The 13,214-nt window shown below is 38.4% G+C and overlaps 1 protein-coding gene across 3 annotated transcripts in view; it reads right to left on the bottom strand.

Moving 5' to 3' along the window:
- Positions 1-2,725: 2,725 nt before the first annotated feature.
- The window catches only part of CXXC4 (CXXC finger protein 4), a 72,493-nt gene continuing 62,004 nt past the window's right edge, over positions 2,726-13,214 (bottom strand). For 2 of the 3 annotated variants that reach the window (XM_089526037.1, XM_089526038.1), the window contains one exon: positions 2,726-3,975. In XM_089526037.1, coding sequence (XP_089382163.1) covers positions 3,931-3,975 — 45 coding nt within the window. In that variant the 3' untranslated portion in view covers positions 2,726-3,930. Of the gene's footprint in view, positions 3,976-7,949; positions 8,114-13,214 lie in introns of all 3 variants that reach the window. The other variant, XR_016281346.1, reaches the window with a different exon arrangement.

Below are 13,214 nucleotides of genomic sequence, written 5' to 3'. Positions count from 1 at the left end.
GGTAGGCGAGGGATGTTAAGAAACACTCACACTTTCCTCCCCTCATGCTTGATAGGAAAAGGTGTCTCTGTACATTGAGACACACTGTTAAGAAAATGCTCTGGAACTTTTGGGGGGGGGGATTTTTTTTTTTTTTTTTTTTTTTTTTTTTTTTTTTTTTTGTGGCAAAACCCCTAGTGAGAAAAAAACATGTGAAATAACTATGTATTTTGCACAAAATCCAGTTTTGCTGCACAAAAATAGTTGTTTTTACAAAACCATATTTTTGTGCCACTCCCTCTCAATCTTTAAGTGAAAATAAATAATTTAAAATACAGAAAAAATCTTGTAAGCTTGCCTAGTGAGGAGTAAATGTTTGTAATTCTTTGTTCATTCATGGACGAGGAAGAGGGAGGAGGAGGAGGAGACTTTACCTTCCTAGTGTGCATCATCTGACATTGTGTCTTAACTCCTTTCCAGCTTTGCTGATGTTGTTTTTTTTAAAAAACAAAAAGATCCAGGGAAAGGTATAAGAAGTGAAATTAGTTCTACCTGTCCTTCTGTTCTCTCAGCAGTAAGCCGGTGGGGCTTTGCATGGCATGGAGCCTTCAATATAGAAACACCTCATCTATGGTCTCCTTCCCCTTAGGATCATTCTTGTAACCACTTAAACATTCTCTTGCTTTCTATGAGACATAAGTAGGTTTCACCTTTTTTGAATTACATGTCATATCCTTGCTGAGTGGAGTGAGAGAACTGACTTACTCTGCTGCTGTTACCTTGAAAATGTTACTTGAATAGATTATCCTGTCACAAAATGGACAGAAAACAAAAATTAAAATCCAGTTTAAAAAAATGCATGGTTTTAAAGGAAGGCAGTCAGAAACAGGTCAGAGGAGGGAAATGATTCACAGTGATGGCCTTTGCTCTTTATCTTAAATCATAACACTTTGCTGCTATCCAAAACACCTAATACCCTTCAAGTTTATGAATTTTCTCTCTGATAAAATGAAAAGAAAGGAAACAAAACAAATTGAGATAACATTCTGAAGAAAATTATCTGTGGACTAGTTTTCCTATTATTGTGTCTGCCTGTGCATTAGAATTCTGCACTTAAAATCACACATTCTGTAGCAATGCAGTCTGCAACAGGAATTCATTATACAAAACAGCCATGTTAGCATATATTTGAATGTTATTGTTCCTAAAGTAAAATGGCCAGTTTATTTTTGCTACTTTAAAATTTGGTGAGAGGAGGTGTCTGGTAAGGGGAAAATCTCATGAAATGCCAATTACAGGAATTAATATACCCCAAATAACATATTTTGTTACTTTAAATAAGTTAGCCAGGAATATCTGTCAAGCACAGACACACACAGAGAGAGAGTCTGCACACACAACTGTAAATGTAGATGGGAATCTTCACCTTTAAACAAGGCATTGCAGGGGCAGAAAATTAACTCTTTTGAGTATGACATGGCAATTGTAAGGATAGCAAGAGTAGCTAAAAGTATGAATCATCTATCAACATTATGGTATCTCAAATATGCATCTTTGGATACTGGAACATACAGTGGAATGTGAGTTGTGCCAAATATAAAAACTGGACTATCCATCTACACTATAAACACTGGAAATCCTATACAAGCAGCCTCTGGCATGCACACTGCCAGCATTTTTTTCAGTCGTTCCACACACACACACTGCACTGAGCAAGCCTATATTTTTTCTTTCAGTATGCCGGCATGATGGTGGGGCTGAGATATGCAGGATGCTGAGGGAGCTCTCTCACACTCGGCATCCATGCTGTCTTTAGCACAACCGTGGCTGTGCACATTCCTAAACACTTTACCCATCCCATCATATATATTTCCCTTATTCATTTATTTATTTTCTTATTTTAAGTACACAAAGCTCTGCTTTTTAACAAAATGGCTACAGAGACAAAGTAATCTTGATGAGGTAAGAAATTCACTTTCCTACATTCTGTTTTCTTTTAAATGGTTTAGCACAGCCTGAGCAGCAAAGTGAGTGGATTGGAAAGTATAGCTGAAACTCCATGCTAAAAATCCCCCCCTAAGCAAAACAAACCATAATAGTAATCATTCAGTTTCCATTTTCATTTTTATTAAAAGTGCTAATATTTGTAAAAACCTTAAAGGTGATCAGGCTTTTGTGACCTGAGGGAGAAGACTGCAGTAACTATTCAATTCTGTCTAAATTTGTAAACTAGTCTAAGGGCTAAATGCTGCACCTGGAGCAAAAAATAGTTGATGATAAAGTGTCCCCACTCCCTCAGTGAAAGATCAATAAAGCAACTAAAATACATGGCATGATAGATTCCTGTTCTTTCCAAGACATTAACACTTTTTCATTTTCTATCTTAAAACAACTTGAAAATAACTCTGGGTAACATTAAATTTGGATATTCATTTATAATGTAAACTCAAATTTTGTGGTGAAATACAAAACCAGTTAATTGATAAGTAGATACTGTAGAGGGGACACAGGCCTGTTACAGACAGGCCAAAAAAATGCTGCTTCGAGTCACTTTGGAGGTATGGTATTTCAATGATGCATGAGTCCTAAGAGTCCAAAAGCCACACCAAAGCTGCACTCCAGTCCTTAGGACCAGAGCGTGGCTTTGGTGCGGCGTTTGGACTCTTAGGATGCATGCATCATTGAAATACCATACCTCCAAAGTGACTCGAAGCAGCTTTATTTTGGCCTGTCTGTAACAGGCCACAATCAGTAAAGCACTTTCCAAAGAAATGCAAGTGTATAATCACATCTCTAATATAGTGCTCATGAAGACTAAATTTTACATTATATGTCTTTCCTTCTGTACAACATTAGGGTCTGAAGGTTTCTGGTGGATTCATTGTTGTTTTTACTCTCATACAACTCTGCATTATTCATGGAAGGGCACATGGATTTTTTTTTTTTTTTAAAAAATCATCAACAACAGTGCTGCCATTGCTACTGCTGCTAGTGGACAACCGGCAAAAGTAATAGTTAAAGCTTGGATTTATTGCTCCAGATTGAATTTGAAGAATGACACGGTTGTGTACAAACAGTTAATCTCCATAGATGCTCAGACGTGATTGTCTCTTTGTGTCTAAACACATAAAATACAAGCTGCTATCTGTACAGTTTACAGTACTGAAACACATATATTGGCAAATGAAGTATAGATATGGTACTTTGTAAAGATACATTATTTTATAGCAGGGGTTTACCCAAACTTTTTCTTTTTTAAAGCCACTTTAAAAATAGACAACAACTTCACTAGTTTAGCTAAATTACATCAAAGAAAGAATTGGTGTGTACTGAATGTGAGTAAACTGGCCAATTCCCCAGGGTCCCAGATACGGTGGTCTCCTGGTAAGAGAGTGGCCCTCACAGAGCTGGTCAATGTGCTCTTCTGTGAAGTGTTTTCATATTCAGAGGGCCTTTATAGAGAGGAAAGCAACACACAGCAGTTAACACTGGAACCAGCTGCACATAATGCAACCAGGTTATTTGGGAGAGACAGAGTGAAATGACTGGAGGGTTGTCTGAATAGCATGAAAACATAAGAAAGCAAACTGTGATGCAAGGAGAGGGCACAGCATTCACAGAAAATGAAGACAGTGAGCATGATGGGGGAAAAGAAGGTAAAACAGTACTATCTTATGTTCAAGCATTTCTGCAGGGGGGGGGGGATGGTCTGTTTTTATCACAGACTCTGTTCTCCAAAGCTTCCAAAACTCCATTTTCCCGTCTTACCTGGAGACCACTCTCTCTACTTCATAACTTGTTGTCTGTTTGTTTGGGTTAATTATTTTTTCTTTTTTGAGGAAACCCCTATACATTAATGAAAATAGGATCTGAACATATTCTTCAGTGGTGGACTAAGCAGTTTCTTAAAACAAGACTTCGGGCTGCCTTGAAAATAAGATATACTACTGCTTAAAAGAACCATCGGAATGCTTCAGCGCTGGGAACAGGCGTTCTCTATAAAAAAAGAAGCAAGAAAACAAGTTAAGCTTTCTTTCCATTGCATTGAAAGATTTTTTCTTTATTAACCTGTTTTCCTTCTGCAGTTTCTTTATATATCAGTTGCACTCTTCTTATAGTGCAATCTGGTACCTATCTATTCAGAACTAAGTAGTACTGAGTTCAGTGGTGCTAACTCCCAGACAAGTATATATAGGATTGCAACCTTAGGTAACCTAGCAGTATTGCAGCATCTTCTGGTGCTTATAATTTAAATGTCCTCAGCTTAGAAACCTATTCCTGTTTTAGCAATCAAAAATTCTTACTTAGATTTCAAAAGAGTGGTTCTTGAATAAATCACTGGCAATCAGAGCAAGCATTCCACCAATGGATGCAGAATATCACCCATCTGGTGAATGTGTATGAGGATGACTTGCAATTTTTTAAGTCACAAAACACATTTGGTAATAAGACTTTTTTTAAAAAATGATGTGTTTTTCACAGACTCAGATTGTAAATTAAACAACTAAGAGTTTGGTGGCAGCTTAAAGACTAAGAAACAATGCAATCCTATACATGTCCAGTCACAAGTTAAAGCCACTATGTTCAATTGGACTTGCTTGCAGGTAAGTGTGTGCACAGAAGTATTGCAAAAAATCAATGCAGCATGCACTTCCATGGGTACAGTGGGGTAGATAGACTTTGATTTTTTTAAAAAAACTGGTGTAAGATTTAACATAAGAGTTTTGGCGCACACTGACAGAAGCAACATGGTGAGCTGGGAGCAGAGAAGACAGAGCTTTCTAAGTTACTTTTTGGACAACAACTCTCAGAATTTCCAGCTAACAGCCATACTAGCTAAGGGTCTGTGACAACTATAGTCTTAAAACAGTAAATTTCCTCAAGCTTTGTTACTGCACCCCATATACAGTACACTAGGGTAACCTGAACATTCAAGCACAAAGGCATATCAGAACAAAGGAATAAATTCTAGCACACCCTCACACAGCTTGGCATCCTCAAGATATATTAAGTTATAGTTCCCACAATCCGAAACTAGTGTGGGATAATGATAGTCTCACACAGCTGGGGGCCACCAGATTGGGAAAGGCTATTGTAACATAAAATTAGAACTATATTAACTACAGCAGAACTGCACTAACCAAGAGAATACATTAGTATTCATACTAAATGAGAAACATGAAGGCAATGAGACCAGCAATTACCAGTCTTGGTTCATGATTTTTGCAATTTTACTTATTTTTAAACTACTTAGAGTTAAACACTTGAATCCAAATATGGATTCAAATCTGGAAATCATTCAAATGAGAAGACCCCAGTAGACTTTCTGGTTTCCTATGGCTTGTAGCACTTTCTTAGATAAGTGAAAGTTCATGCCATTTTTTTAAAAAAACAAAAACAAAAACAACTTTTTAAACGGTGTGTAGAACTTTCTTTGTGGTTTGCAACTACAGACAAAATGCCAGCCCTTCTACATATTTCATAACATTAAGACCTTGTGCCTAAAAGTTAGTATTTTTCTGTTCCCTCTGCATCACCCCTTTCTTTTTGTGCATGTCTTTTTTTAGATTGTGAACCTAGAGGAAGGAAATATCTCTTCTGGTTTTTGATATGCAAGATGTATGTGTCTTCAAGTCAACTTATGGAGACCTCATAAATGTCATAAGACATAAGGTTTTCTTAGGCAAGGATTACCAGAGGTGGTTTTGCCAGTTCTTTCCTTTGAAATATAGCTTTAAGCTCCACTATCTCTTGTTGATCTGCCATCCAAGTACCAGCCAGTAATGATTCTGCTGAGCTTCCGAGATTAAACAGGATCTGGTACCTTCATGGTACTTAGGGTGTTTTGTAAACTACTCATAGAGATTTTCCAGCTGAAGAGGGGGTAGAAGTGTTTCAAATGAGTGATGGAAAAACATGGGCCCTACAGGCCTGATTTTTTGCATCCTTGCCTCAGAAATTACTGGTGTTCTGTATTTTTTTTAATCAGAAAAACTGAAGAAGGGCAAGAAGTTAGGAAGACAAAAAACAACCTTGGCGTGAACTGTCTCTCCTGAAATCCTCCAGCATAGGGGGAAACTATTTAAATAGGTCATGGGGTCCCCTGAACTGTTAACATTAAATAAATACTCATCTTGTAAAACCAAAAGTAGCTTTCCAGAAGCTTTCAGATTTGTTTTCCTTTTTTGGCATTTGTGGATGCCTGTGTGGTCCCAATATGTTAAGAAGAAAATTAGCCTCCAGACCTACTGCAGATTCCCATCGCTCTTTTAAATAATATAAATGCAAAGTGAGTTCGCTGTCATCATACTGTCATCAAAAGTGAACCCCAAACTAGGCTTCTGGGGAGACCTTCTAAAGGCAGCTATAGAATAAAAAAGGAATGGCATCTAGATACACCTTAAAGATGGGGTGGAAGCAAAACACCAACCAAAGATGCAGAGAACAGCCCAGTGGCTGTCCTCCTAAAAATCTCCCATTACCCCCATGTTCTGGCCATCCCCATTTACCCAATGGGAGTCACACATGCAAGATTTTGATCTGCAGATCTACAGCAAAAATCCTACCAGTTTTGTCAAGCAACACCTCTTTCCCCTCTAGTTCCCTATGATTACCAAGTGTACAAGTATCCATCACCTGTTGACACCCTGCATTAACTTGAAACCTCAGCTGGCCATTACAAATACAGTTTAGGCCTCTAAAGAAAAGAGACAAAGAAAGTTATCAAAGGAATGTGAACCCAGCAAATATAAGAGTTCTAGAAGTGAAAGATTTTCAGTGTCTTGGTCTCTGCAATTCTAGAACATTTGGGGACTGTAGGAAAATTTCATTTTGGGGGCAGAATGTCCTTATTTTGTCCCCTCCTCCTTAGAGCTACACCCCTGGCTCTTGTTAGGTGAAATTTCCAATGTTCCGCCTATGTTCAAATGGATAAAGGAGTTGAGCTCATTTGTTGTGTTATGTCTGGAGATAGTTCCTTCCACAAGCAAAATGCTGTTAAGTAAATTTATCTGGCACAATTATTTAGCATTGTTTGTTTTCTTTCTTTTACTGCTTCTTAATTCTATCTCTCCTTTTTAATTGATTTTGGACAAACCTTTATGGGGAGGAGACACAAGAAAAAAAATGAAACAAAAGAGGCAGGAATTATGGAGATTATTTTATTGCCTTAATTCAAAGCCCACCCCTCCTCTCTCCTTCCACTAATTTTCACAATTTATCAACTTATTTTATCAACCTGAGGGAGAGTCTTATATGTGTTATCATTTGCATCTACTGTACTTGAAAATCTGCACGTTTCCCCATACACAGTTGTGTATGTGCATCTACAAAAGCTGTAACCAAAAAGTGTAACATGGCTTCTGTACCTTTACTAACTGTACGGCAGAAAGCATTTTGCAGGATGATGTTTCTTATGGGATAATGCTACATAGAAAAACTGTATCTGCCAAAAACAAATCTTTCTTCTGCAGAACGTTTAAAGGAAACAAGCCACTGCAATCTATTAAGCCCAACACAAGTCTCAACTGTAGCACAAGAAGACACTGTCCAAGCTATGAACATTTGGAAATGTTGATGAAATCCTTCAACCTCCTTGACCCCAGGGCATAAGACATACTGCTAAACCTCCCATTCAGTCTTATTTGGGCTTATCTACACTGGAATTTGTCATCCTCCAGTTTCCAATTATTGCAAGAAGCCACAGACACAGTAAGGCTACAGAATTTGAGTGACATGAAAACAAACATCAGAGCTGGGCATCATTAATGTACTGACTAGGAAGCTGCAACTACTGCAAAATGCAACAGCTAGACTGTTGACTAGAATGCGATACAGAAACCATACAACATTGTTTCTAGAGGAATTGCACTGGCTACCAATACACTTCTGGTCTGAATTCAAGGTGCCAGTAGGACATTTAAAGCTCTAAATGACTTAGGACCTAAAGGAGCACCTTTCGCTATATATACCTGCCTGTGGTTTGAGATCTGTTGAAGACTCCCTCCTCTGTGTCCCATCGGTCAAGGCAACCAGCTGTGGGAAGATGTGAGAGAGGGCCTTCTCTGCTGTGACTGCCCAGTTAGGAAATACCCTCCTCTTCGTCGCCTGATTGGTACCAACACTGCTGTCATCCCTGGCCAAGTAAAAATGTCTGTTTACTAAAGCTGTCAGGGCATGATTGATCTTGTCCAAGCTGACACATAAGAATGGTATTAAATTATTTTAATTGCTTTTAAACTGTCCTGTTTTAAATGTCCAATGGTTTAATATGCTTTATGCATTTAAATTATTCTTATTTAACTTGATGTAAACTGTTCAATGCTGACTTTATTGCATACTAGCCTGAGATCCTTACATATAGGGTAGGATATAAATATTTTAACTATCTAATTAATAAATATCCTTCCACTACATGTTGAAAGTAGGAGAAGAGTTAAACCTCAGAGGCAAAGAGTATACTGGAATGCAACAGGCCCCAAGTTCAATTCCTGGTATCTCAAGGCAGGTCCAGAAAGACTTCCATTTTAATCCCAGACAACTGCTTCCAGTCAGCATGAACAGTACTAAGTTATATTGATGAAAGGTCTGAATCTCCTATGTTACTGTGGGTTGAATGAAAACATATGCAAAAGGCTCAGAGTAGATGATATATAATCTCTCATTGCTATGATCAAAGATTGTCAAAAGAAATAGCAGTTCCAACACCTGCTGTCTACTTCTCAGTATGAACTGTGTTATAACTTAGGCTAAAGACAGGAAACATGTGGTCCTCCAAAAGCTGTCGGATAACAACTCCCCACAGCTCAAATCAGCATACTGAATGGTGAACATTGATGGGAATAGCAGTCCCACAACGTCTGGAGGGCCACATGTTCTTATCCCTTAGGTTGCACTCCTCATTATAGTTAGGCTGCTTATGTCTTACTGAGTTTGGTAGGACTTTAGCCAGTAAATCATGCCAAAGTGTGCAGCCCATGGGAAAAGTTCAGTCTTAATGGTTCAAAGAGGTGAAAGGCAAAAGAGGCAGATTGTTATGGTCCATACAAAATGATACATGAGGCTTGTTGACCATAAGAATAATCCTGCAGTACAGGACCAAAACCTATCTAATCCAGCATTCCATTCTCACAACGGTGGGCCCGATGACTATTGGAAGCCCACAGGCAGGACATGGGCTCAAAAGCACATTCCTCCTGGTGTCCAATTGGTAGCCCAAAGGAGAAAGAGAATCAGACAAGAAAGGATAAGATATAGGGGTGTAAAGAATACCTCAACATTTTCTCTCATAATTGATGAAAAAGGGGACAATCCTCACAGTAGTTTTGCATTTTGGGAGGATCCGCCTCCCCCCCTCCCAAAAAAATTGTGCAAATAATCTGCATTCTTGGCATGTTTATGCAAAACATTTTATAGTATACACCAGTTTTGCACCAAGCAATGCATTTTGCACAAAATATCTTTCATGTCTAATATTTCTATACTGTTTTGCAAAATATATGTGTGTGAGAGAGAGAAAGGGGGAGAGAGAGAGAGAGAGAGAAGAGAAAGAAGGGAAGAAAGAGAAAGAAAGCCCTCCTAATCCATTCAGTGGGAAGAACACATTTAAAATTATTCTGTTTTGCATCTAAGAATAAAATAACCAAAGATTTGAATGCCTAGCAGTGTGTTAATATTCTCTCTCCCATTTTTATAGCAGGGGTAAAAAAAGAAAGAGCAGATTTTAGGATTAGCAATGATAATTCTGAAAAGCCATGCTACTCAACCAGTTTTCATCTGTGAAATGCTGGAGGGTCAAGCCCAATCTACACATGCAGCATGAAAGAAATGACAGAATGCTAAGGAGCATTCTATAGGACATCACACTGTAAAGAAATGTATATGTTTCACCTTTTTTGTTTAATATCAACCTCTATTTACAAAATCATCATCATCACCACCACCACCATTATCATCTGCCAAGAGAACATCAGGAAACTGTTTGGCCTAGAACATTTCTCCATGTTGATACTCTTCTCTGTAAAGGTTTTTAATGTGAGGGAGTATTCAAAAGTGTCATCTTCCACTTGAATTGATGTCTGTCTGTTCTACCCTCTCATTCTGCCAGTTTTCATCTGTGAAATGCTGGAGGGTCTGGATTCATCTGAGTAGAACTGATCAACTAGGGATTTCAATCATGTCACACGCACTCACCATACAACTAACACCAAACTTACTGCTTCACATTGAATTCACATATATTCACATGAGTTTACAATAGGGCCTTTTGCTTTTTAAGTATGCAAGAATTCATGCATGTCTACCTACAGAGCCAGGAAGGAAACTTCTAGTTCTGGTAGTTTGCATGAAACTATTCCAAGTAACTGGGAGCAGGGGAGGAAAGAACCCATACCTCTTATTTTTTGAACTCTAACTGTATAGTCTTTTGATGATGCCAAGGCTGAACTGTGTAAATTGGGCCAATTTAGGCTGCAATCCTGTACACACTTACCTAGGAGCAATTCCCAATGAACTCATTATTTCCATTCATCACAGCTTCTTTTCTATGAGAAAATGCTACCTACTTACTTTGTTTCTAGTTACAATTAACACACAATGCCAAATCATGATTTGTGATGTTAGGTGTGTTGGGACAATTTTGGACTGGTGCAACAATTCCTTGCTCCCCAACCCTGCTTCTCATTCCAATCAGATTACTGATATTGGCAAAGATACAAATTAGGATTAAGCAGCATAGACTCACCACATGGGAAGGGAGAGCAGGTGGCAGGGAGCAGAAATGTGTGTGCCCCAGTATGTCTCTAAGTATAATAACATAGTGCCACCAAGCTTTCATTTGGAATTGTGCCTAAAGGCAGCCAGATGGTTAACAGAGGCATGGATCAACAACACTGTTCTGAAATATGTATATCATGGATTTTATAAGTAGAAAAGTCAGGATATAAATCCTCTATAGTGTCACTTAAATTGGTGACCTCCAGATGTGTTGAACTACAATTTTTACCACGACCTAATGTGGAGAATGGCAGCGATGGATGAGAATGAGGGCAGTTGTAGTCCAACAAATCTGAGGTCATCGAGTTGGGGGAAGGTGTTTTAATAAATCCTTGCATTTCCACTTTCAAAGTGGGTGCACTTGGTATGCATGGGCAAAAAAATGAATTAATCATCCTTTAAAAAAGCAATAATATCAATAATATAGAAGCAATATTTAAAAGTTGCAGATTGGAAGGTATCTGTGGAAAATAAGAGAAGAAAGTAACATCAATAAAACAACTGGTACATTAAAAGCTGTTGGGAAAAATCCTACAATCTTCTGCTGACCCTGGAAAGAAGACTAAGAAATATCCTGGGGCAGGGAGTTCCACATTCTGGGTGCCACCAACAAGCAAAGCCCTCTTGTATATTCCAATAGTATCAGAGAGGAAAGAACAGAAGAGCCTCTTAGATTACTTTACCAGACTAGGAGTTATGTGTTTGTGTATGTATGTTTGTGTGAGAGAGATCATGGGATGGGGGGGAGGATTCTTTAGCTATTCTATTCATAATGCACTTAAGGCTTTAAAGGTGACAGCCAGCACCTGAAATTGTGCCCAGAAGTAGACTGATAGCCAATATGACTGGTATAACAATGAAGTAACATGCTCCAAAAATCTGGCATCAATCGAGACTCTCAGAGCAGGATTTTTTTTTATTTTTATTTTTATTTTTTTTGCTAGATTAAATTTTCAGACTTCAAAAGCAGCCCCATGCACAATGTGATACAGCAGTCTAGTCTCAATATAAACTGTGCATGGCTATGCCCAGTCTTGCTCTTCTCAGAAAGTGACATGGTGGGCAGGCACACCAATCTATGCTGGGAAAAAGAACTCCTGGGCACAACCAACGTCTGGTAATCTAGGTGCACTGTCAAATGAAAGAGGACTTCCATGCTGTGGGGAGTTCAACCTTTTCCAGACAAGACTGACATTCCAACACCATCGGCAGCAGCTGAAGGGAGAAGCCCAGGAGGAGAGCAGAGGCCACCAGCCTGAGAGGAAGACCGGACCGGAGCCTGCCCCCCGTCCAGTACCAACTCGGTCCCCCTGGAACTTGTTGTGAGGGAGGGGGAGATGGAGAGCGGCACTTTACAAATGCCGGTTCCAATTACCACCACCCCAGCACTTCTACATCCCCACGGAAGTCTTCTAAGAGGGAGGTGGACACGGAGATGGAGTGTGTCATCTGACTGGGTTTTGAACTGTTTTAACTGTTCAATTTATTTTAAACTGAGAGTAATATTATTAGTAGTAGTAGTTAACGCTTGAGGGAGTATAAGGGACTTGTCTCTTATTGCTGTTGCTGTTTTGTATTTTGCATTGTACTGTATTATTGCTGCCAGGAGAGAGTTAGATATTGTTAGTTAGATTAATATGTTACGTGATATCTTAACAATTATTAAGTCATGTATTTTGGTTTATGTATCTTGCATTGTTATGTTTTGTATTTTTGACTATGTTCGCTGTACTTTCTATACTTATTCTGCTTTATTATTATTATTATTATTATTATTATTATTATTATTATGTCAGTTAAGCTTTATTTGGTGGGGAGTATACTTTGTATCATGCTTTCGTTGTAATCCGCTTTGGTATAGTTTAGTGAGAAAAAAGCGGAATAGAAATAAATAATTATATTATTATTATTATTATTATTATTATTATTATTATTATTATTATTATGTAGACACCTTCCTAACTAAGATCTCTATCTTGTTTGGCTTAAATTGATGCTATTCTCTCACTGTCTTCTGAAAATGATTCAGAACCTCACCAGAGATTGGAAAGAGATGTAGAGTTGAGTGATATTTCCATATTTAACATAGCCAAATCCAAATGTCTATATCGTTTCTCATAGTGGTTTCATGTAAATATTAATTAAGGCAAAACAGAACCATTTCAGACACCCTGAGTCAAGGGGCAAGGCAATGAATAATTGTTCTCCACCTTCTGGATACTCTTCTACAACAAAGACTGCTGTCACTGGAATATGGTTTCTCCAAACCCAGCAAAACTATCCAGAAGGATATCATGGTCGATGGCATCAAATGCAGCTGAGAAGGTCCAGCAGAAGTAACAATGAAGCTCTCCACCTGTCCGGCTCCCAATGCAGATTATCCAACAGCATGACCAAAGCCATTTCATGAGACAGATTGAAATATGTCTGATACACCTTATCCAGGAATTCTAGGACTGGAT

This window comes from Sceloporus occidentalis, unplaced genomic scaffold, assembly GCF_023333645.1.
Source record: "Sceloporus occidentalis isolate IW3139 unplaced genomic scaffold, rSceOcc1.0.p SCAF_5, whole genome shotgun sequence".
Classification (NCBI taxonomy): Eukaryota; Metazoa; Chordata; class Lepidosauria; order Squamata; family Phrynosomatidae; genus Sceloporus; species Sceloporus occidentalis.
The sequence above is the reverse complement of the archived record's forward strand: the minus strand, read 5'-3'. Positions and strand labels throughout refer to the sequence as shown.